The sequence below is a fragment of the Equus przewalskii genome, chromosome 2 (genome assembly GCF_037783145.1).
Source record: "Equus przewalskii isolate Varuska chromosome 2, EquPr2, whole genome shotgun sequence".
Taxonomy (NCBI): Eukaryota; Metazoa; Chordata; class Mammalia; order Perissodactyla; family Equidae; genus Equus; species Equus przewalskii.
Genome location: NC_091832.1, coordinates 15,850,971 through 15,877,083, shown reverse-complemented (window position 1 = coordinate 15,877,083; position 26,113 = coordinate 15,850,971). Strand labels below are relative to the sequence as shown.

General features: G+C 37.7%; 1 protein-coding gene across 19 annotated transcripts in view; it reads right to left on the bottom strand.

The window, feature by feature from the left end:
• The window catches only part of FOXJ3 (forkhead box J3), a 133,944-nt gene that overhangs the window by 100,525 nt on the left and 7,306 nt on the right, over positions 1-26,113 (bottom strand). For 16 of the 19 annotated variants that reach the window (XM_070610006.1, XM_070610005.1, XM_070609995.1 and 13 more), the window contains exon 2: positions 10,392-10,452. In XM_070610006.1, coding sequence (XP_070466107.1) covers positions 10,392-10,435 — 44 coding nt within the window. In that variant the 5' untranslated portion in view covers positions 10,436-10,452. Of the gene's footprint in view, positions 1-10,391; positions 10,453-20,930; positions 21,840-26,113 lie in introns of those variants that run through there. The other 3 variants (XM_070610003.1, XM_070610007.1, XM_070609997.1) reach the window with 3 other exon arrangements.

Sequence of the window (26,113 nt, the reverse complement as noted above, 5' to 3'; positions counted from 1 at the left end):
CACTGTCAAAAATAGTTTGACAGTTTCTTAAAAAGTTAAACAGAGGCCAGCCCAGTGGCGCAGTGGTTAAGTGTGCACGTTTCATTTCGGCGGCCCAGGGCTCGCCAGTTCAGATCCAGGGCATGGACATGGCACTGCTAGGCAAGCCATGCTGTGGTAGGCGTCCCACATATAAAGCAGAGGAAGATGGGCACAGATGGTAGCTCAGGGCCAGTCTTCCTCAGCAAAAAGAGGAGGATTGGCAGCAGTTAGCTCATGGCTAATCTTCCTCAAAAAAAAGTTAAACATACGACTACCATATGATCCAGTCATTTCACTCCTAGGTGTTTACCCAAAATAAACCATATGTCCACACAAAGACATATACACAAATGCTCACAGCATTTTTATTTGTAATAGCCAAAACCAAAAACAATCCACATATCCATCAAAAGCTAAATGAATACACAAATTGTTATACATATATCCAATGGAACAAAAAGGAACGAACTATTGATGCATGCAGTGACACAAATGAATCTTAAAATAATTATGCTGAATCAAAGAAGCCAGACACAAAAAAAGAATACACACTCTATGATTCAATTTCTAAAAAACTCTAGAAAATGCAAATAAACAGATAGGGACAGAAAAGCCGATCAGTTAATATCTTGCAGAGAGGGACAAGAGGGAAAAATCACATAGTGACACTAGGAAACTTTTGGGAGTGATGGATATGTTGTGAAAATTATTTTGGGGGTATATATATGTGTCAAACTTAAAGAATGGTACTATGTCAATTATATCTCAATAGAGGTGTTTTTAAAAAAAGAAAACAAAAGCCTTGCAATTTGGAGTAGGTAAGGATTTCTCAGCTAAGCAATAAAAAGAAAAAGCCATAAAAGAAAACACTGGTAAACTGGATGTCATCAAAGTTTAAAACTTTTTTGCTCTAACAAAAAATTTGCATCCAGAATATGTAAAGAACTCTTACAATGCAATAATAAGAAAACAAACAACCCAGTTTAAAAATGTGCAAAAGATTTGAACAAAGACACAGAAGTAGCCAATAAGCACATGAAAAGATGTTCAATATCATTAGTGATCAGAGACTATTAAAATCACAATGAGATACGACTCCATATCCACTGGAATGTCTGCAATCAATTTGAAAAGCAGTAATGATCTACCTTCAAGAACTTAGCTTAAGCCCCATTGGTTTCTTCTTGATAACAATGACAAAAGTAAATAACATTTGTGCTGTAAGGTAAAGCGTGAACGATTATCCCCATTTTATGGATTCCAATCCAGTGCTTCTTGTCATTATACTACATGGGCTTCCTCTTTGTGGTTTTATATTTCTTGAATTATCTATAGACCTGTAATATATTAAGAAACACTACTTTTTTCTTAGCTTCTCTTTACCCAGTCTCACTTTTCCATAACCTCAATGAATTGTGCTTTTTAACACAGTTAATATATCATTTTGCAAGCTCCACAAACATGTGGGAGGTGAGGAGGAAGAGTGTTAGCATAACTGTGAGGAAAGTACTCCTATGTTTTTAGTCTCCAGTCAGCACCATAATCTTCAACAGAGACCTGTCCATAGCACCTATTCCTCAGGCTCTCAAGTGAGTACTAGCATGGAGCAGAATAATCTTTTATTTTCCCTTTCTTTTGTTGCTTCTATGAGAATCTTGAATGCTAGTAAGCACATTAAGAGGTATTCAATACGTATTTGTCAAACTGAACAGAACTGAAGCAGGAGTCCAATTTCAAATCTGCAATTCTAAGCATACTCTGTTCTGATATGAAGGTGGAACTCAAGTCTCCCATTCACTATCCACATGACTATAAGGAAAAGGTCTGAATTCTAAAAATATCCTATTTTGAAATCCTAACTCTTCCCATCCAACACTGGACACATGCTGCTTTTTCTCAGACACTTTTTGTAGTGTTTTGCCTAGCTCACCATGCCCCTTCTCAGAGCTGTCTCCATCCTTAGGGCCCTGAAAGTCATGTCTATACCATGTCTGTCCCAGGACTACAACAACAAATTAAAGGATTTGAACCAGGGTTGACACCTGACCCATGTTGTTCACCTGAATTTTCTTCCTGAGGAATTTAGAATTAGGACTGAAACAGTTTAGGCCGGTCTCCTAAATGAAGAAATTATGAACTTGAGAGGTACAGGATGGCCATGTGCCAGAAAGGCAGAGAGAACTGGTCTGTAGAAATGAAGAAATAAATCACATTCAGAGAAATGCAACAGAGAAGAGAGTATACTGCCTAGGTTGTTAAGAACCTAAGTTTCAGGGGCCAGCCCAGTGGCGCAGCGGTTAAGTTTGCACATTCCACTTCTCGGTGGCCCAGGGTTTGCCAGTTTGGATCCTGGGTGCAGACATGGCACCACTTAGCAAAAGCCATGCGTCCCACGTATAAAGTAGAGGAATATGGGCACAGATGTCAGCTCAGGGTGAGTCTTCCTCAGCAAAAAGAGGAGGATTGGGGGCTGGCCCCGTGGCCGAGTGGTTAAGTTCGTGCACTCCGCCGCAGGCGGCCCAGTGTTTCGTTGGTTCAAATCCTGGGCGCAGACATGGCACTGCTCATCAAACCATGCTGAGGCAGTGTCCCACATGCCACAACTAGAAGGACCCACAACGAAGAATATACAACTATGTACCGGGGGACTTTGAGGAGAAAAAGGGAAAAATAAAATCTTTAAAAAAAAAAAAAGAGGAGGATTGGCAGCAGTTAGCTCAGGGCTAATCTTCCTCCAAAAAAAAAAAAGAATCTAAGTTCTACTTCCTCAAGAGATCCAGCTACCTCTGGATTCTGTGAAATTCCCCAGTATTCTCCAAACAAATCCCTTTCCTTTTTTGTTTGTTACATCCACTGCCGATTTCCTTCACCTACAACAAAGCAAAGCTTGACTAAAATAAGCTCACTAAATCAAATCATATCATTTCTTCTTTTTTATTTTTCAGTATTATTATTTTATACTACGTGCACTCTTAGTAGGCACAGATTTTATATTTAACTCCTGTTTTACTTTGCCAGTATATTCAGTGATGCTTTTTATTCCCTATTACCTCTGATGTTATTTTCCCCCATGTATATGAATTCAGGACAATTCAAATTTCTCCACGACTTGCCCATAAAAAAACTGCTGCCTTTCATAACAAGTTCTTTTAATCAATTTCAGACAATGTATATCAAAATTAAATAACTAGTTTTCTATCACTTTCTTCCAGTCTCCTGCATTGATATTTCCCTTTTGCACTTTTTCTCCCCACTCTGGTGAGGAAGATTGGCCCTGAGCTAGCATCTGTGCCAGTCTTCCTCTATTTTGTATATGGGTCGCTGCCACAGCATGGCTTGAAGAGTGGTGTAGGTCCACACCCAGGATCTGAACCCATGAACCCAGGCCACCGAAGCAGAGCATGACGAATTTTACTACTACACTACCGGGCTTGGCCCCCTGCACTTATTTTTTTTATAGTACCTTCAATTAAAAGGAATATTTTTTTCGGCATCCCGCATTTAAGAAAAAGCCTCAAATTATGATAAATACTGACAGCCAAGAGGCAGAATTTAGTGATTAAGATCACAGGCACTAGAGCAAGACCTATGTATGAATCCCAGCTCTGTCCCTTATTCCCTGTATGTCCTTGAACTGCTTAACTTTATCTCAGCGTCCTCATTTGTGAAATGAGGATAATAATGGTATCAACTTCAGAGTTGTTGGGGAAACTTAATAAATATACTTTAAAAATGCTTAAATAATGCCTGGTCTAGTAGTAAGAACACCATAAATCCTAACTATCAAAGTCAATATTTTAGTCACAAAAGTAACTTATACACTATACGTCCTTAAGTCAATAAATAGTCAATGGTACTCTTCAATACCTGATGTTCAGAAACGGAAGCCCTAGGGCATTCCGTCATCTTAGATCAAAGATTAAACTACTTTTAGGATGATCTAGACCAGCTCTGTCCAATAGAACTTTCTGCAACAATGGAAATGCTTGTGTGCTATCTGATATGATAGCCCCAGCTGTCAGTGGCCATGGCTACTGAGCACTTAAAATATGGCTAGTCTGACTGAGGAACTAATTTTTTTCACTTATTTTTAATTAATTTAAACAGCCACACGAGGCTAGTACTACCATAATAGACAATAAAGCTTTAGAAGATAAGCCAGAAAAATTCAAAATACATTTTAGAAAAAGTTTCTGTAATGGTCAAAATTAAGAGAGTTTCTCATTACTCTTCATTTAATTGAAACATGCCATATCTAAACATGCAAATTAATAGATTTTATCAATTCCAAAGAAAGCTTGATAACAGTGAAAATGATAAACTATGGCATGATAATACAAATGCTCTTTCTGCCACTTGTGAGACAGACCTAAAAAGCACAAAATTATATTAATTATAAATATAATACACATACAATATTAAATGTCAGCAACATCCTTAGCCTGAAGGCCAGTTGCAAACCAGAATACTACCGGTAGACCCCTAGAATCTAAGAATTTAAGGTGAAGGAGAAAAAGAAAGAAGAGGAAAAAGAAATCCTCTTCTGCCTCATGTTCTTGAGCTGACAGCAAAGGACACAAATCTGTTCTCTTTTGTTCTAAAAATGATGATCCCTTTTGCTTTCTACTACTGGAAAAGAGAAAAGAGGAGAAAAAGTATACCGGATGCTTTATGTGTATATTTAATCCCTTAAAGCCTAACAGCTCAGTGAGGTAAGCAATAACAACCCTATTGCAGTAAAATTACAAAACGTAACTTACCCAAGATCATATGGGTAATACGTGGCAGAGATTTGAACCTTGTGTCTACCTGATTCTAAGACTTTATACCAGAGTTGCCTTATCAATACCAAGCCTGATACTAGCAACAAGGCAGCAAGAAGCCTTCAAGTAAATCTACCCCCTCTCTGGTCATTCTAAACAGCAGGGTGATCGATATGAAGAGGAGGGAATGAGGAAACAGATGGACAGGAAATTCATCTGAGAAACTAACAAATGAGCTTCTCTGGTGCTAAAATATCCTTATGTGTTCCCTAGCACATCCTAAACAGATAGATTAGATCAATAATAAAAGGCGTCTTTAAGGGAAAAGCCTAACAAAAAGGAAAAAACGAATGTGAAAAAAGGAGTAAAAATAGAAAAAGATCAGGTAGGAGCTAATAAATATCACCAACAACTACTTACAGGGCTACTGATAACCCAGTGTCCCAGGCTATAAACAGGTGTGAACCATAAAATCAATCCTTTAATAAATGTTAGACAATTCAGAAATGCAGGAAGGGCTCTATTTAACAAGTCCAAAGAAACACCAAACTTTACTGTGCTTTGATCAAATCAAACTGTAAAAACAATCTACTGCTACAATATGTGAAAAGAAGTATGTTATATACATATATGTGTTTACTTGTCTACATAAAGCAAATGTCCAAAGAAAGCTTTTCCCTTTTCAGTAAGTTTTTGCCATTACCAAATCTGTGATTGGAAATAAAACACAGTTAAGTCTCAGGATTCAAATCCATCTTACGCAAACTCAAGAACCAAAGAGATTCTGCTAAACTTTGAAGAGTCCATTGTTTGACAGATTCTATTGTTTGCCGTCATTATCTGAACTCTCACTCTTGCTATCCGAAACTCAGGAACTGAACAGATGTAGATGACCCAGTATTCACTATCCAGACTCTTACTATCCAAACTCAGGATATGAATGCAGCAGATTCAGACTGCAAGGAATACCTGTGAATCTTACAAAATTTTAAATATAATTTCACATGACTTACAGAATTAGGGGGTTTTTAGCAACATGCAAGTAATCTACTAAAATCACATAAACACTGGCTGCAAAACAGATCTGAGAAAACATCTTTTTATACCATATTTTTTAGTAGATTGCTGGAACAACTTATTAAGTTATTGCTCCTCAGCTCCAACTCCCATCCCTTCGTCTCAATCTGCTTTAATGACGCTGGAACTGGGACTCTGCACACCACATTTCTGCTTTGCCTGCTGGTTTCCTATAAGGCTTTGCTAAGAGGGAGCACTAAAGACGGACTGTAATCCTGGGGAAGTAAAAAGATACTGGAGCCTCCTGTCTATTCTTTTGGCTTCATAAGAGCGTTACCCCAGCAAATGCTTCTTCATCCCTAGAGCAGCAGAGCCTCCCGGTAGTAGAAAGTGAATCCAGTTTACAGCTCTTCCAGCACCTGTGGAACTAGCTTCATCACACCCAACTCAGAGACACCAGCAGCAGCCAGCACCCTTTCCTCAGAGGTCTGGGTTTCAAACCCACGGGATCCCTCTTCTGAGCTCAGACACTAGCAACAGCCACGTAGTGCCTTCTCTTTACAGGTCTGAGTTTTGGTTCTACAGGGCCCTTCCTCTAAGTCTCTAGGTTTTCCCTTTAGTCCCTGAGCCCTTAGTGCTGGCAGTTGTTTCCAGAAGTGTCTATGTCCTTGATACTTTAGAATTTTATTTTTATCCCTTCTGTTACCTAGTCAACAACTTTATATCTAGTCGATTGTATTAAAATATTTCTGTTCCAGTAACTGATGTGGTTTCTGCCTCTTGACAGAATCCTGACTGAGAAAAGAAAACAATCTCATCATACAGAATATGACGTTACTTATAGTGACTTTTGTTAAAATGCAATTCTACTCATACCAGCAAGTAAAGAACAAAGTGTCAGTTAAGAGCAATTTGGTTACAATTAAAGAGTATTCTTAGTTGTTGCTACAAAATCTTTAACAATCACTCTTTTAAAGAAAATCTGGGGGGCCTTTTTCTAATTCACACATAGTATGCACTGGTATAAAATTACATGATATGAAGAGATTTACAATGGCTATCTCTGTCTTTCCAAATTTTCTACAATAAACATGTATTACTTTTTAATCATAAAAATACAGTGAGGAGGCCGGTCGGGTGGCATAGTGGTTAAGTTCATGCACTCTGCTTTGGCAGCCCGGGGTTCAACAGTTTGGATCCCAGGTGCAGACCTACACACCACTTACCAAGCCATGCTGTGGCAGGTGTCCCACATATAAAATAGAGGAAGATGGGCACAGATGTTAGCTCAGCGCCAATCTTCCTCAGCAAAAGGAGGATGACTGGCAGCAGACGTTAGCTCAGGGCTAATCTTCCTCAAAAAAAAAAAATATATATATATATAATGAGTGTAATTTTAAAAATAATCCTAGTGCCAGTACCAGTGGCCTGGTGGTTAAGTTTGGCACACTCACTTGGCAGCCTGGGTTCAGATTCTAGGCACAAACCTACACCACTCGTCTGTTTAGCAGCCATGCTGTAGCGGCAGCCCACATAAAAAAGAAAAACAGAGCAAGATAGGCAATGGATGTTAACTCAAGGCAAATCTTCCTCAGCAAAAGAAAAAGAAAAATCTTAACACATTCAGATTAAAAAAGGATCCAATATCATCTACAGAAAACAATACTTGTTTATCCTAAATACTTAAAGGAAGGGGAGAAAAAGTTTTAATCCATTTACTAACTACCCTCTCCTACACAACAAACTTTTAAAATATGTCACTTTCATTCCACCCTGTACCTTCACTTACACATAAATTGTCCATTACCACTCTTACCTATGCCTACAAACTCCTCCCTGTCTACCAGTTTTCTCATTCCCAGCCACATGTCCAGTTCTTCTCCACCACCTCATATGCTTGAGGCTAGCCACTTCCTAGATATACAGGTAGTAAATACAGGATGTAACAGCAGTAATGTATATACAAGGCAGGTATGGCAAACAAGCAGTGTCAGTGGGTATGAGTTACTTTAAGAGTTCTGGCTCTATTCCTACTTGGATAGTGTAGCTAGGGAGGCCGTTTCTGGCTTGGGTGAGACTCTATGGGAAAGCAGACTAAAATTTACTGTGGTTTTAAGTAATCCAGTTTCTCTCTCCCTCACCAAAAAATAGTCATTCTTTCCTTCTCCTCCTCATATCAACCCAATGCTTGCTTCCAGTTAGAAAAATCAATGACAAACAGCAGTCTTCTATCCATACATCTGAGAATGAGAAGTCTCTGCTTTATAGATGGACCATATAGAATATTACAGAAATGAAAAACATATATAAGGATACTAAATATCCCAACTCAGATGCCATAGAGCTTCTCAGTTTACGAATTAAATGCTAAATTTATAGCTATATCCACAAAAAATTTTGATTCTAGAATACTACGCACAGAATTATAACACAGAGTGAGCAAATTATAAACTAACTCATGGTATCTCTTCTCTATTTCATCATCCCTTCCAATTCTATAATTCTATCAAGCAAAAAGTTAGGTATATATTATTCCTAACCCAATGTCATATATAAGCTTCACCTAAACACAAATACTCAAATAAAGAGATGTGAGATATCAATGACTACTATATGATTGCTTCAGCATATCCCACAACTAAAATATCTTTTTAAGAAGTCTAATTGGTGGAAGATCAAAGTATGCAAAATATCCTGATATGACTATATTCAAAGTTTTAAATATTCAAAAAAAAAGGTAAAATGACTCCTCCCATCATACTAAGCAGAAATCACTGTTTAGGCAAATTAGTTCTATAGTAGCTTTGGAGATCAAAGATGATAGTCTTTAAAAAAAGTTATTTTCAGAGCTATAAAGATATCCCTTATTTTGGGTGGCGGGGGGGAATCACATGGACTCCAGCAAAGTAGAAAAGTACTCTCTCCTTCTATTTCCATTATAAACTGGAAGATGCATTCTCAGGGGAAAAAATGCCATAATGGCATGGAGTAAAGTTTTTCTACTGAGGAAAAAGGATAGCAGCCTTGGCCTGCTGAAAATCCAAGCATATAAAAACTAAAAAGGCAACTTCAGCTTTCTTTTGTGGCATTCCAGACAACCAGAATTTCCTTCAAGCCTAAGGATTTCTTGACTTCACATTCGTGGCTCTTAACAACTTTGTATTCCTCCTTTCCCTCCTTCTGCCCTCCAAAGCTGGGCAATTCCAACTTTCTTCATCACTTACTCTGTTCCAGCCACACTGACCACCTCATTGTTCCTCCAATATACAGGGCAAGTCTCCTGCCTTGCCACTTCCTGGAGTCCCTCTACGTGGAATGATCATCTCCCACATACCCAACATAGGGCTCATTCCATCACTTTTTCAGGTCTTCATTCAATGTTACCTTTTCAGTACAGCTTTCTCTCTATTTCCTATTCCCCTTCTCTATTTTATTTTTCACCTTAGCCCTTATCACTGTTACTATCTCACTGATACTTCTTACTTATCTTGTTTATTAATTGTTCCTTCACCAGAATGTAAGCTCCATGATTACAGGATTTTTACCTGTTATGTTCAATACTGTAGTCCCAGCATTTAGAATAGTGTCTGACAAGACATTAGGTGCTCAATATGCTGAATGAATAAATGATACAGCTAGCCGCAACACTACATGTAACTGTGTAGGTGCTACCATCAACACTTCATGTTCTAGTCCAAAAGATTTCAATTAACAGATTCGATTTAGGTTTTTTTCAAACTGTGCTGTAGGAACTGCAGCAATCCCTCAGGGGCAACTGTGAGAGAAGCTCATGGAAGCCAAAGCAAGCAGAAAAGTCCTGCATTTATCTGTTTTAGTCACTGAATTTCACATAAGATTTAATTTGTACAAAGGATTTAGCAACTTCAAAAATACCTAAAAATCGCTGGGTTATATATAACAACGTAGTTCCTACTTTTTACAGTTTACTTATTTACTGTAAATGAGGATAATCTAGGTATCATGTTTACATCATCCTTTAGAAAGAGGTTAAAATTAGCACCTCATCTTATTTAATAATCTGCTACAAAGGCAATGAAAATTTACTATGTATTTTCCAATTAAAACAAGTAGAGAGCAGATTAGTTCTAAAAAAGGAATGATAAGCATAAAATTAGGTTATTTCATGTACAAGAATATGTAAGTTCACTAAGTGGAGATTAAGAAAAGATCCAAATCCCATTACCACAAACATCTCTAAGCAAAACTCTCTCTCCCAACCCCGTCAAATAGCACTATTTGACAAAACAAAACACAATACAGTCATGCGCCACATAACTACGTTTTGGTCGACAACAGACCGCATATACGACAGCAGTCCCTTAAGATTAGTACCATACTGCCTAGGTGTGTAGTAGGCTATACCATCTAGGTTTGTGTAAGTATACTCTATGATTCTCACACATGATGGAATCACCTAATGACGCATTTCTCAGGACACAGCCCCATCATTAAGCAACGCATGACTGTATTTCATTCTGAACCTCACCTTGAAATTCATTCTAATATGACGTGACCAGCATAACTTTTAAAATGCTACATGTTCTAATAAAGAAAAAGAATAGCACTCACCTTAATGAAGTTACAGATGGACAAGCCTGTCCATACAAACCCATCTGGCCACAAAGAGAATCTGAAAAGTAAAGAAAAGTTAGTTATCAGATGCTCCAAAGCAAATCAAACTATAAACCAAGCAACAATTCTAATTAAAACACTCTGCAAATAGAAATAGAAAGCTAGAAGATTCACCATTATCTGAACACGTACCCACATGAATCAAAATGCTACTGAGTTATAAGAAGAATTACACTGAGAAAGACAGACGTACCAGGAAGTATAAGAGAAACGGGCACACTAAATAACTACAACATCCAAAGAAGCTGAAAACTGATAAAATTTAACAAATTCTTATGTTTTTATGTTATAGCGTTATAGAGAGAGTGTGTTCAAACTGTTTAGTAGAATCCTAGGGATTCTAAGAAGGATTCTCTGTAATCCCACAGAGAGGTGCCTAAAGGCTACCAAAGAGCTGACCATGCAGGTTCCCACCTCCACATAAGTGTCCACCACCCCATCTACTCCTCAATCAAAGCAGTGCTATCTTTATTGGTTTTATACAGTGGACTTTACTAAGACTTCATCTGAAGAACAGTTCCATTGCTTTAAAAAAAAAGTTAAGAATAGCACTAGAACAGAAGGAGCTTTCATTGAGACAGTTCTAGGTTCAAATTATAGCTGTGACACTATGAAACCTTGAAGAACTTGTAGAACCTCACTGAACCTCAGTTTCTTCATCTGTACCTTGGGGATAATAGTACCTATATAACTTTATTTATCAGGGATAAATCTGGAGGATTGCTGTTAGAATAAACACAGTCATGTGCCACATAACAACATCTCAGTCAACAACAAACCGTATATACAACTGAGGTCTCGTAAGACTAAAACCACACAACCCAGGTGTGTAGCAAGCTATATCACCTTGGTTTGTGTAAGTACACTCTATGATGTTTGCACAATGACAAAATGGCCTAATGATGCATTTCTCAGAATGTATCCCCATCATTAAGCAACGCGTGACTGTAAATTTATGAATGTGAAATTGTCTATTAGCACTACCACCTGGCACCAGGATGATCCACAAATGTCTACAGGTAACATGAATGAGAGATGTTGGAATGAGCATAAGTGTATATATATGCATACACTGCACAAGCGGTGGAGACTGTGAGCAACTAAAGAAAACAGGTTCACTCTAAAGAGATCAGCCGCTATTCTCAGTTCTAGCCAACTGCTGCTAAGCAAGATTGCAAGCCCAGTACCATAAGAACTTATTTTTCAACAGAAGATATCCAAAATTTTATTTGAAATCTCCTGATTTTTATTTTCTAAATACCATGTGGGCCAAACAAAACACTGGATTATGTCCCAAGTTACTAATATTTGATTTAGAGGATGACTTAATTCTCTGCGTCTAATTGTCCCTGCATGCACTGAAGAGAGAGACACTTCTATTTCTGCCAGAACGACAGAATAGATAGCTGGACCAAGCTATCTATGCCTACTGAAAACACAGACATAGGATAAAATTTTTTGAAATCTTTATAAATTAATCAATAACCTTAAAGAAAATAAGGTATGATCAAGATCAAAAACAGTGAAAGAGGAAAAGTAGACAAACATGCAGAGTACTGAAACCAGCTTTCATTCACCTTCAGGGCATTTTGCCAAACATTATGAACTTCAGCTCACAATTCCAAGGCCTACTGGGACCCAAGGTACAAGAGGTAAAGTCCAGGTGTTATCCGAGAGAAGTGCAAAGAAAACTGCTTCTTAACCTTGGCACTGAGAGCCGATGAGTGGATGGAGACTATGAGAGCAGCACAACAGTACCTCCCCTGGTATTCACAACCACAAACTTCACCTAGATTATAGTTTAGAAAGCTTCATACCTAGAACTTTGTTTAGGGTAGTCCTAGAATTACCATTCTAGGTCCCCCACCCAACCTTTACAGAAGCAAATGCAAATCCTCTCTGGGGAATCTGTCCTTGATCTAAGCCTGGAAGAATTCCCACAGATCAAGGTTCTAAGGTTCCAAAATAAATAAATTCACAATCAAAAATGACAAAATTCAGAAGGAAACAAGCAACTCAGAGTTAAGATACAGCTGAAATACCAGTTGGCAGAATCAAACTCTCAAAGACTTCGGATATGGCAATCACTAGACACTTTACTACTTTATGGATGATCTACCGGCTCCTATATCTCAATTGCCTGCATGCAGATGAATCTCAAATCCACCTCGCTAGCAGGGATCAATCTCCTGATCTCCAAACAGAAATATCTAACACTTCCTCCTGGAAATCCCAAATTTACCATGTCCAAAACTGAATTCATCATCTTTAATGTATTTCCTATTTTGACACAATGGCACAGTTCTTCTATCTAAGAATGGCTTTCAGGATTCCAGCCTAACTCCTTTCTTTTCCTTTGTTAGAACAAAATCCTTCTTTTCAACTCTTTATTCCTATGAGGAATGCCTTCTTGAAACACTCCTGGGCTCTTAGGCCACTCTCACCGAAGAGGTAAGTAACCTGGTTAGGGGGCAGAGCTAACTCCAGGACTCTACAAGACAGTGAGTGATATGAGTGTGCCTGCTCTGTTGACCCAAGCAATCTAGACATGAGGTGGGCTGGCCCCTGGTCTAGACTGGGTTCTGTTGGGTGGGGACAAGACAATGTGGAGAGTTAGTCAGACCATTGAGCTCTTAAACCTAAGCCACATTCTACAATATTCTACAACTATCAGCTGGACCAAAATCAAAGGTAATTCCTCCAAAAGTTACCATATGACCCAGCAATTCTACTTCTAGGCATGTGTGTGTGTGTATGTATGTATGTATATTTAAAATTCTCTTGGGGATACACATACATACACACACACACACATACACACACACACCCCCATATATGTACATATATGTATGTGTGCATATATATATATATATATATATATATATATCTCCATCCAAGAGAATTTGAAACACGTTCACACAAAAACTTGCACACAAATGTTCATAGCAGCATTATTCATAATAGTCAAAAAGTGGAAATATACCAAATGTTCATCAACTGACGAATGGATAAACAAAATGTGGCATATCTATACTATATCCATATAATATACAATAAAATATTCTTCAGTCATAAAAAGGAATGAAGTACTATTACATGCTACAACATGGATGAGAGCCTTCTGCTAAGTGAAAGAAGCCACACAAAAGGCCACATATTATGATTTCACATTTACAAAATTTTCAGAATAGACAAATCCTAAAGATGGAAAGTAGACTAGTGCTTAGAGGTGGGGGGAGGGGGATGGGGAGTGAATTATAACTGATTTCTTTGTGGAGTGATGAAAATATTCTGGAATTAGATAGTGGTGATAGTTGCACAACCTTGTGAATAAAAATCTTTAGTATAAAACCACCAAAATGTACATTTTAAAATGGTGAACTTTATGGTATGAGAATTTTTATCTCAATAAAAAACTAATTTTAAAAACGGTAATGTTTCATTTTCTCATCCTTTGGTTCTTGTTTTCTCAGTTAGTTCAGAACTCAAGCAAGGGAAAAGGATATTTTGAATCCCCCAAACATCAACACCCTTAGGACCCCTAATTAGTTACCATTCACTACCAACTCTAGTGCCTAGATATCTTTCTAATCTGCTTTAGCCTCAATGCCTTAGTTTGTTTTCTCCATTTTAATCTAGATAACTGCTCCTAAATGGTGTCCTGAACCCCAGGCTGGTTAACGGAAAGTACAAATACATGCCAATCTTCTTCTCCCTACCCAGGCAAGTGACCAGCAACATGGAAATCTCACCAAAGGCGGCTAAGCTTCACAGTGAAATCAGGAAAATCTCAAAATGTCTTTTAAATTACAGACTCACATCTCTGGAGCCAATTAAAGTTGAACAATTATATACACTCAATTACATCCATAATTTATACAGTTTAGTTCGTGCCAATAGCACCTACTAGCATTTTCTCCAAATCCTTTGAACACCAACATGCAAGAAAGTTTGTATAGAATGACAACCAGAATATCGGTAGTAAAAACCAGTCATTCACTGATGGGTAGGCTCCAACAGAAGCTACAGTATTATATCCCATCACCAACAGAAGAATATGGAATGTCTTTTAATACAAGCAGTCTTCAAGTGTATATTAAACTGAGTAACAAACTATTCACATTTAGGAAGCAGATGTTTAACAAACAGTTGTCTAATAATGCTTTATTTGAGAGCAGGAGGTGAAATGGGACTAAGTATTTTGAAAAAGCTCCCAAAAAATTCTTATGAGCCCTTCACTCCTCTCCTACCCACACAGAGATGTAATTCTTTATAGTTTACAAAGAACTTAGAACATCCATGACTTTAAGTCAAGACCTAGAATGGAATCCCAATTCTGACCTTGGGTATATTGTTAACTTCTCTAAAGCTTAATTTCCTCCTCTACACAAAAGGGACAATTCATGCCTCAGTTACTGTGACAATAGCTTAAATGAAACCACCAGCATAATACCAGACAAAAGAATTAAAAGTTTGTTGAAAATAAATGGTATAGCACTAGAGGTCAAGAGACTACTCCTTTTTTTATTTCTGAACTCAGCCCTATCTTTCAAAAGACTTGAAAGTATAAAATTCACTAGCATCCATGAAAGAATAATCCCTTTGATGCAGGCTGACTAAGCACTGTACGTTGTTATACCATTAGCCACAGGTAATCATTAAAACAGTCATGGAAATAACCTCTGTCTTAATAAGCCTAAACAGGAGAAATCTGCCAGAGGAAGGAGTAAAGGGAAAAGAATCCTCCTGGGTGAGTAGCAATCATCTGGTCATCTCAGCTCCACTAGCTAAACCTGAAGGCAGGGGAACAGCTTGACCTAAGAAGTGAGATCTTGGAGTCATATGGTCTCAGAAAGCAATTAAAATCATGTGAGAATGATCGATTCACCACAGGAGTATTAGAGGGAAAAGAGAGGCCAAAACTTAACTCTGAAGAACTCTAAAAGATAATTAAGGGAAGAGGAACTAGTTTTAAAAAAAAGAAAAAAAGGAGAAACTTGTACTGGAGATAGCAGCAAGTGATTTAATGGGGAGAAAGGAAATAATGTCACATGTAGATCAAAATGAATATAAACTGAGAATATTGGCTTTAACAGAAGATCACTAATATTATAGATGGCGGCTTTTGTAGACTAGTGAGAGCAAAAACCAAACTACAAGGAGGTTAAGAATTAGAAGAGGAAAATAAAAGTTTAGCTGCAAATTGTGTAAAATGAAAATAAATGGTAAGTGCAATAAGATCAAACAGAGCAGAGAGAAAGAGATTAAGAAATCAGGAAAGGTGAAGATATCCCCAATACCCTGTTTTATTCTTCACAGCTCTCATCACCATCTGATATGATTTTTGTTTCCTGCCTGTTTCTCCCACTGGAATGCAAGCTCCATGAGAGGTGGAACTTTAACTGTTTCATTCTGTTATATTCCCAAAACCTGGTATATAGTTGCAGTCATATCTGTTTAATGAATGAATAAACCAGGTTCCTCAAGAATTGGAAAAAGAGAGTAAATTTAAAGTAAGAACCAACAAGATCTGACTGAAAACTCAGCATATCTTTTTAATACAGTCTTTGTATCCATCACTTCTCTCTGCCTCCAAGCAAGTAATTTAGGATGAAACTGCAGTTAGAACAAGGTAGGTATCAAGAATATATAAAGAACTCTTACAACTCAATAATAAAAAGAGAACCCAATTGAAAAATGGGCAAAGATTCAAAGACATAGCTTGCTCAGGGGTAGAGTACGTGAGTGCACAAAAAAAAAAAAAAGGGGCAAAGATCTGAATAAACATTGCTACAAAGAAGATATACAAATGTCCAATAAGTACATGAAAAGATGTTCAGTATCATTTGTCATTAGAGAAATGCAAATCAAAACCACAATGAGATATGAACATCCACAGAAAAATGTGTAAACAAATATTCATAGCAGCATTAAATCATAATAGCAACAAAGTAGAAATAATCCAAATGCCCACTGACAAACAGATAAATAAGATGTGTCATATCCATACAGTGGAATATTATTTTGGGGAAAAAAAGGAATGATACACGAAACATGTGTGACCCTTGAAAACATGCTAAGTGAAAGAAGCCAGTCACAAGACTACATATTACATGATTCCATTTCTATCAAATGTCCAAGACAGGCAAGTTTATATTAGTAGTCAGATTGTTGGTTAGTAGTTAGATTAGATTAGTAGTGTCAGAGTTTGGGAAGAAGAGAAAAGTAAAGGAGACTGACTGCTAATGGGTGTGTGGTTTCTTTTAGGAGAAAAATGTTCTAAAATTAGATTGCAATGATGGTTACACAACCCTATGAAAAAACTAAAAAACACTGAATTTTACACTTTAAAGAGGTGAATTATATCTCAATAAGGCTGGTTTATTTTTTTTTTAAAGAGCAACTTTAGGGGGCCAGCCCCGTGGCTGAGTGGTTAAGTTCGTGCGCTCCGCTTCGCCGGCCCAGGGTTTCAGTGGTTCAAATCCTGGGTGAGGACATGGCACAGCTGATCAAGCCACGCTGAAGCGGCATCCCACATGCCACAACTAGAAGGACCCACAACTAAAAATATACAACTATGTACCGGGGGGCTTTGGGGAGAAGAAGGAAAAATAAAATCTTTAAAAAAAAAAAAAGAGCAACTTTAGAACCATCACACACAAATGTTCTTTCTTCTGTTTAGTTCCTGCTTCTTCCTTCACTAGTGCCACAGGAGCCACTTCCATCCCCCAAACTGGAAGAGGAAAAGTAATGACTTCACCAGAAAGAAACTCTATTATAGCAATTATTTTCAAATCTATAACCCTTTAAAACATTAGTCGTTCAGGAAAGTTTGTTTTCTGATGGGCTCCATTATTTCCAAACTACATGGTTTATTAATTCTGTTTAATGAAAATACACTCATGGTTCACAAAAGTTTTATACACCGTGAAAAAATTCTATAGGAAACTACTCCACTAGTATCTACAACTCAACCACTTGGGCTATACCTCTCTCCTCCTAAAACAAAACCAGGGCCAGGTCTAGTTATTCTCTTATAACAGATGATGAAAAAAACCATACCAACCAACAATTAGCTTCAGCTTTTTAAGAGTAGGAAGTGTAAGTCTGAACTAACTAACTGCCTCTTTACCCTCCACAGTTAAGGACTGGTGTCAACAAAACAGGTGGTAAACGCGGGGGAGGGGAGCTTCTTGGCCAAACATCACAGAGCTATAACTTCTTCCAAACCCCAAACCTTACTTCCTGCAATTTATGTAAACAGATCACAGGCCACCCTCTTCAAACCAAATCATAACTCAAGCAAATAACACAGGATTCTATTTCTGGGGCTGTCATTAACTCACTGGATAATCCTGAAGCTTCAGTCTCTCTACTCAGTAACAACCACAACTTCTGGTCCCAATATCAAATCATGTAGACTAATAAAGAACTTTTCCTAACTTATAGATCTATCTTTTGGAAAACCCAACGAAAGTATATGAAACAATCACATTATATGTTTAAATCACCTTTATTGACTATACGAGAAATATGAAAAACTCAAAAGATTATTCCCTCCAAACTGCTGAACTCTTCCATTTTAAACTTTTAAAGGTATTCACTAAACAGAGAGAGAACAAGCTTTCAGAGGGCTGAAGGGTTTTGAAGCTTTAAATTTAAGCTCAGCTATATTTAGAAAACCAAGATGCCACCTCTGGATCCTGTATCTTTATCTTGGGCATTTGATTCATGTGCTTTGCCTGGTGTAATTCAAAGCAAGAGATCCTGCCACATGCCTGAAAAGTAAACTGAATGTATCAGAACATACCAATTATCAGAGGAATGACATGCTGTACTGCAAGTGAAAAGATGGGAAGCTATAGTCTCCACTGCTAGAGCCGTTTAACAAAATAAATACCCGTCTGGTCCCCAAGCCAGCCTACAAATCAATGCCAACTTTATAAGCATCATTTCTATCCTACTCCCGGAAATCCTGATTCAAGAGTCCAGAATGAAACCTAGGGAAACCAATTAACTAAAAATATCTCAGGTGATTCTGATTTACAGCACAATTCAGGAATTACTGGTATAGGACAAGAATAGCAGAAAGGTTTCATATCATTTACCATTTATGCTTGATAGTAGCTGCCTAAAGTGCTACACTGAGAAGGTCATGTCTAAACACAACCAGTAAATAGTAGTTTACCATGGACATGGTGACAGGGAAGTGCAACATGCAAAACCTCGTATCTGTCATCTTGATTTAGACCACTGAATGAGCTTTTTTTAAGGAGGCTTTGGGGGTAAGAGAAGAGACTCAGACCTGGATTATTGACTTTTAACTGGCAGGAGCTCTGGCTGACTCTGGGAGGGTAGAAGGTAGCAAGAATAGGCCCACTGGCATCCATACCAAGACTCTCCAAAAGTACCTACTAAGCTTCCCAGTGTTATACAAAAGAAGTTAAGATTTCTACTCTAAAAATATTTATAATCTTGTTTAAGAAACGACATTCTACACAACAATATAAATTTAGTTAAAAGAAAAGTATGTTTGTGCATTAAGGAGTTCTACTTTAGGTACAGGTGGGAGTTAGTGTGACAGTGAGAGCTAGGCCCAAAACAGCAGTTTGGATTGATTCAAGAGGAAATCAACTGTGGATTCCCGATTAAGAGATGATATTAAAGTAAAGTATAAAGAAGATTCCACTGACAGCATTTTCCAAAGGGGAAAAAAAATGGGAGGCTATATAATCAAGGCATGACCCACTGGAAGGCAAATAATCTGTTTCATGTTGTTTCTGTATGGATCTGTCTCTACCACTGGATTGCTGGCTCCTAGCAGGCCAGGTACATGTCAAATTACCTTTCTATCTCCCACAAAGCCTAGCACATGTTTTGTACATAATAAATATTCCAAAACATTTGAATTGCTGTAAAGAAAGAAAAACTCTTACAGATATTTTCAAAAGGAACAGTAACAGAACTTTGTACAGAGACATGAAGGGTCAAAGGAGTGGATGGAGTGAAATTATGCCAGGAAGTAAGGAGGGACTGTGCTAGGATAAAAGAGATAAGAAACATAACCACCAAATGTAACATGTAGCCCTTGTCTAGACCTTGATCAATTAAAGACCTACTGTAAAATGACATTTTTAAACAATTGAGGACATTTTATTATGAACTGCATATTAGATGACACCTAAGAAACACAAAATCAATTTTGTTTGATACAACGATGGCACGTGGTCCAGTAAGAAAATATCTATGTTTTAGAGGTGCATACTGAAGTTTGTAGGAATGAAAAGACGTCTATGATTTTCTTTAAAATACTTAAGCAAAAAAGAAAAAGAAAAAAAGACAGTTGAGATACATGTGGCAAAGAGCTTAATGAATCTGTAATACATATATGGGGATTCATTATATTTTATCTACTTTTGCATATACTCAGCAGTGCAGCTGGACTTTTGTGTTACTTGGTAACTCCAGCATTGTACAATTAATTCTTTTTCTTTTCTTTCTCAGACTTCAGGAAGCTTAAGAATGACTAGTACTTCTGAGAAAACAGCCTAGACTCAATCAGAAGAAAATGGGCATTCATTTGTTAGCTATACTAATAGGAAATCTCTCTGAATCTACTCAAAGAACTTCTTAGAAATTAATGAGAACTGAATATGAGCCAAGAGAGTGACTCAGCTGCTAAAAAGAAACAAAATACAATCTTAGGCTTCATTAGAAGAATAGTATCCAGACCAAGGAGTGCAGCAGATCCATGCACTCTCTACTGGTTAGTTCACAACTACAGTATTGTGTTCTAAGCACCAGATTTTAAGAACACTTACATGCTAGAATGCTTGTGGGGAGAGATACCACACTAGGGAGGAGTTTAGAAGCCAAATGTCAAGTGTAGAATGACTGAAGAAACTGGGTGTGTTTAGCTTGGAGAAGAAAACATTTTCCAGCCTTCATGTCATCTCCACCATAGAGACCCCAGAGTAATATTTTCCAGAGGATTTCAAGAGTTGTTAATAAGCATTGCAGTCAAATAAGTTTGAGATAAGCACTTTTTTTCCTCTAAAGGGCTTATCAAAATGTTCAATATCCTAAAGTATTTTGTGACTCTTCAAGAAGAGGATGTTTAGTACTTCCTAAATGTGACCATTTATTCATTCATTCAACAAATATTTACTGAGCTCCAATTCTTTGCCAAACACTCCTCCAGGTGCTGAGGATTCAACAATGAACATTTTTAATATCCTGGAGGACAATTTGTGAAACAGCAAACCTAGGCCTCTTGCTACTCATCTAACTTGCATTTATGCTTCCTCATCTCTGTTTTTGATTATCCTCTCAGCCTAGAATGCACCATCATTAATCTCAATTCAAACTATCTCCTTCATGAAGCGTTCCCAGTCATCATAAGCAAAAACTCTCTCTTAAATAAACCCATGACTCTTTCTATCAGTTCTTTGTGAACAGACTATGCCTCTTAATTACCTTTGGATTGCTCACAATGCCCAGGACAATGTCTTGCAGGCGCAGGTGCTCAAGAGATATTTGCTCAGTGAATAATCACATTCAAATATTTGAAGGGTTATCTTCTTAAAGAAGGCAAACTAGGTCTCTACTGTTCCACAGAGAAAGACTAGGAAAAAGAGATGAAGTTAGAAGCAAATTTTGCCTCAAAACTAACAATAGGGGCCGCCTCCGTGGCCGAGTGGTTAAGTTCGCACGCTCCGCTGCGGTGGCCCAGGGTTCGGATCCTGGGCGCGGACATGGCACCGCTCGTCAGGCTAGTTGAGGCGGCGTCCCACAACTAGAAGGACCTGCAACTAAGATATACAGCTGTGTACAGGGGGGGTTTGGGGAGATAAAGCAGGGGAAAAAAAAAAAAGATTGGCATCAGTTGTTAGCCCAGGTGGCAATCCTTAAAAAAAAAAAATTGGCAACAGTTGTTAGCCCAGGTGTCAATCTTTAAAAAAAACAACTAACAACAAATAGACTACCTTATAGCTACCAGAGACTACAGATGTACTAAGAGTAGCCAAAAGGCTATATATCTCAAGTATTTTACTGGGATATCTCACTGTTCTGAATAACTCTTGAGACTCTAGGAGCTACTTTATATACCATTTACTAGACAAAAGATAATTTTTGATATATTTGTATCAGTATTAAAATTCTTAAAATTAAGCTTAAACATGAAATACCTTTGCATTTACTAGTATAATGAATATATAACAACGCATATTATGTCACGTACAGTGCTAAGTATAGAGGATAACAGACAAAAAAAAACCAGTCTCTATTCTACAAAAGTCAATACAAGGTTTCTTAATACGCTCCCAAAACAAATCTGATACAAATCTGAATGCCTAGGTCATCCACCTCAATAAGAAATGCTCCTTAGATGAAGAAATTCTTTAGATCAATGATTTTCAATATTGTGCAGTCAAAGAAATAACTATGAGGCCATGAGCTCGTCTTAAAGTCATTCTATCCACACTACTAAATGCATTAAGTTCTTCAAACAAACAAACTAGTCATTCTGCCCTTCTCTGTTAAAAACTAGAAAACAGAAGAAATCCTAGGATACTTCCATATACCAAGGATATCTCTGTGATGCCTCTCCCAAACTAAAAGCTGTAGTCTTTGCTGACAGGGATCCATTTACTTGTGTCCCTAGCATTTAGTACAGTGCCCAGGACAGAGCAGATGGTGAATAAATGAGCAACCGAGTGAGAGAAGTTAATGAGTCCCATGTTCCCAGATGAAAACAACAGCTTAAAGAAGCACTAACAATTTGTTTTTTTTTTTTATTAGAAACCTGCCAAAGAAATGGAAGCATATGAGTCCAGTCTTCATTATAAATCAGTGTGTGTGGGGGCCGGCCCCATGGCCGAGTGGTTAAGTTTGTGCGCTCCGCTTCGGCAGCCCAGGGTTTTGCCAGTTCAGATCCTGGGCACAGACATGGCACTGCTCATCAAGCCATGCTGAGGCGGCATCCCACATGCCACAACTAGAAGGACTCACAACTAAAAATATACAACTACGTACCAGGGGGCTTTGAGGAGAAAAAGGAAAAATAAAATCTTTAAAAAAAATAAAATAAATCAGTGTGATTTTTAGGTCATTTATCGATAAGCAGTTACCGTAAATAAACCTAAGGTCTTGTTTGCTTCTAGGGGACTAAAATTAACTTCTTGATCAGCAGAAGCTAATGATCAAATCCTGATGCAAAGAAAAAACTCAAAACACTTAATACATCCAGAACTCAACCCATAAATTTTATAATCAAATAATTTATCAAACTGATTTATTAATATAACTGCCTAGAAAGCAAAATACTTAGATAGTACCAAGTGTTTAAACTGTTCAAAAGTGCTATGATCCATGTTTTTCCAAATTCTCATTTGAATCATAAAAATCAGACATACATTGATTTTTTCCAACTATAAAAATGATATACGCTTATTGTAGAGAACTTAGAAAACATAAACAGGTTCAAAGGAGAAAATAAAGACTACCCATTGTGATGTTTTCTTTCCCAGTCTTTTTTTCTATGCAGTTATAACTTCTTTATATATTGTCACTCTTAAGCACCCTCAGCAGAATCATGTTGCAGGTACAATTTCTCAATGTCTATATTTTATAGATGTGTACTTCCACAAAAAAAGACCAAATCTGCTATTCAGAAATCCTTAAAGGTTTCCCTTCTGATTCCGTCTCCTCCTTACCTCCAGAATTCTACAAAGGCAAAGAATGCAGGCTCAAGTAAAAATATATCCAAAGACTGGAAATGGATCCAAATTTAACAAAAAAAAGAATTTGCTCCCAATAGTTTTATGTCCCCTAGTCCGATATGATCACAAGACAAGTTCTGCTCCAAGTAGCCCAGGTCCTTTGGGGTCTATAACCTTTAATTTCTACCTCAAAAATCCAAACTATGTTCTTCATAAAAACTCTGTCAGTTTTCTACTAAAGAGTACAAAACTAGAAACAGAAGGCAGGATCTGAGTTCCTGTCTCTGCTCTATTACTAAATAATTAAGTGATGTTAAGTAAGTCTTAGGTTGTATCTCATTTTCTCCATTTGTCAACAGGAATATTGCTTCCCCTACCTATATTACAGGGATGTCGTGAGGCTCCAAAATCCAACAGATCAGAGAAAATGCTTTCCAAAAAGTATTATTCAAATGTAAGGTGGAAATCTTTTCAAAACACATGTGCCCTACAATAAACACTATAAAACATGACTTCCTCTTATATGCAAAGATGCCGTTTCTGATGGTGATTACTCTCTATGTATATACATGGCGGGACAATACTATCAACAGCTCCTTACACAGGGTAGACAGGTAAAGCATGTCACTGATTCAGATCCACCCACACTAGCAAAAACTGATGCCACATTTTGTTTATCTCCTGCCATGACAATATGCTCCATCTTCATTCAGGAGAGTCAACCTGCTCCTGACTGCAGTATATTTAACTGTTGTGTCTGTAATTAATTTCCCAAAGCTCTAAAGACAAGCCACAAAAACTTTCCAGTTATTTTTAATAAGCACCCATGTACCCACCAGCCAAAATCTAAGATCTTACCAATAAGTTATTTCTACCATATTGCACTCCTCTCCCAATACCATCTTTCTGTAAGCAAAGAGAATTTGAAATTGTTATTAATGAGTTCCAGCAGTCTTCCCTCTTCATCCATTCAACTCACAAATCTGTATCAACAAACAGTAAGGCCAGGTCTCAACCCTAGGAAAAAGCTGATTACAATTTCCAAGATCTTTAATAAGGTCACATCAGCACCATACTCTACCAATCAATCAGATGAACTGTATTTCCTTGAAACCACTGTATCACTGGGTATGACTCTGTCTAGGTAGGAAAATTAAGTTACAACTTTTAGCCTTATACTCTAGATGAAAACTTTAACTAAAAGTCAGTTTATCGGATAAAGTCTCCTTCAAACACAGGGTCATCCAGGAATAATGTCAGCTCTTCAACGGAATCCATGACCCTCTCTACATGACTTGAAGATAATGAAAAAGTAGTCAATGCTATGGTTTGAAATGTTTGCGCTTCCCCAAAATTCATATGCTGAGATCCTAACCTCCAAAGATGATGGTATTAGGAGGCGGGGTCTTTGGGATCAAAGTGCTCCAGAGAGATCCCTTGCCCCTTCCACCATGTGAGGACACAGCAAGAAGGTGCTGGCCATGAACCAGGAAGGAGGCTCTCACCAGAAGGCGATCATGCTGGTAACTTCACAGACTTTCCAGCCCCCAGAACTGTGAGCAATCAATTTCTGTCATTTTTAAGCTAACCAGGCTGTGTAGTATTTTGCTATAGCAGCTCAAAAGGACTAAGAATATGCAGGGTTTCTAGAGACTCTTTCATTACAGACTACTTCACCCATTGACAAAGGGAAATAGGTCAGATAGGCCAGTTTAATGTAGGCCTGATTATACCAAAATGTAATCACTTTAGATTTACAGCAAAATTCTTAGAGCAACCAGAGTGGATTAGTAATTATTAGAAACTAGGCTTATTAATGGTGTCAAAGTAAGAGTTCTTTTTTTTTTTTGCTGCAGAATATTTGCCCTGAGCCAACATTTGTGCCAATCTTCCTCTATTTTGTATGTGGGGTGCCACCACAGCATGCCTGACACATAGTGTAGGCCTGCATCCAGGATCCAAACCTGCGAACCCAGGCCACCAAAGCCGAGCACACCGAACTTAACCACTATGCCATGGGGCTGGCCCCAAAGTAAGAGTTTTTATTGAATATGGTCCTAATGATCTTATATTCATACTTATCCCAGATTTTATCTTGTTACAGCATTAAAGTTTGATACCATATGTGTGTCTCATTTCCTTTCTGTTTCAGTTGTTTTGTCTCAATTCTACAGAAAAGCAATAACCACTTTGAAAGACATTTCATTCTCAGGTTATCAGTTGATATGACAAGCAGAATAGCAGCCGAAGGTACCTAACTACAAAAGGTTACTTAAGTAGAATGACATTGTTATAAATATAAATACAACATCTGGCTCCATATAACAAAGCTATTTCTATATTCCAACAGATGGCCCACAGTAACAATGCTTTGCTGATCCGGTTATAACAAATTATATTAAATCCAAAATCCTGTATAGCAGATGCCTTTTCCAATTTCAGTATAAGTCAATCTCTTTAACCAAAACACTGTGCTTTGGTTCTTGTTGTTTGTGCACTCAAATCCAGTTATGCCAGTTAAGATGGTCAAATTCTTTGACAGTTGTTATCAAATCCCACTGTGGTGTTTCCGAGTTTTGGGGTGGAGGAGGTAAAGAGTACCTCCATCTAGCACTGAAAGCCTGACTGTTCAAAAGGGAAAATAAAAATTCAGTTGAAGAAGGCTGAGGAGAGGTAAAAGTGAGCTTTAACACACTCCGCCAAGGTTACTGAATAGAGGCAATGTGGAAAGCTAAGTGACTAACAAAGCCAACAGTGAAGAGCACTGCAAATAATGCAATGTCTGAGTTGAGACGCTCTTAGCAGGGACAAACAAAACAAATGTACCTGAATGCCTAAACAACATGTATCTCTGTACCCTGCAGTGTTAGGTTCATATTTAAAAGAAACGTGGATGCAATGTCAACTTAATTTTGCTGTTCACTTCCCCAACTATAT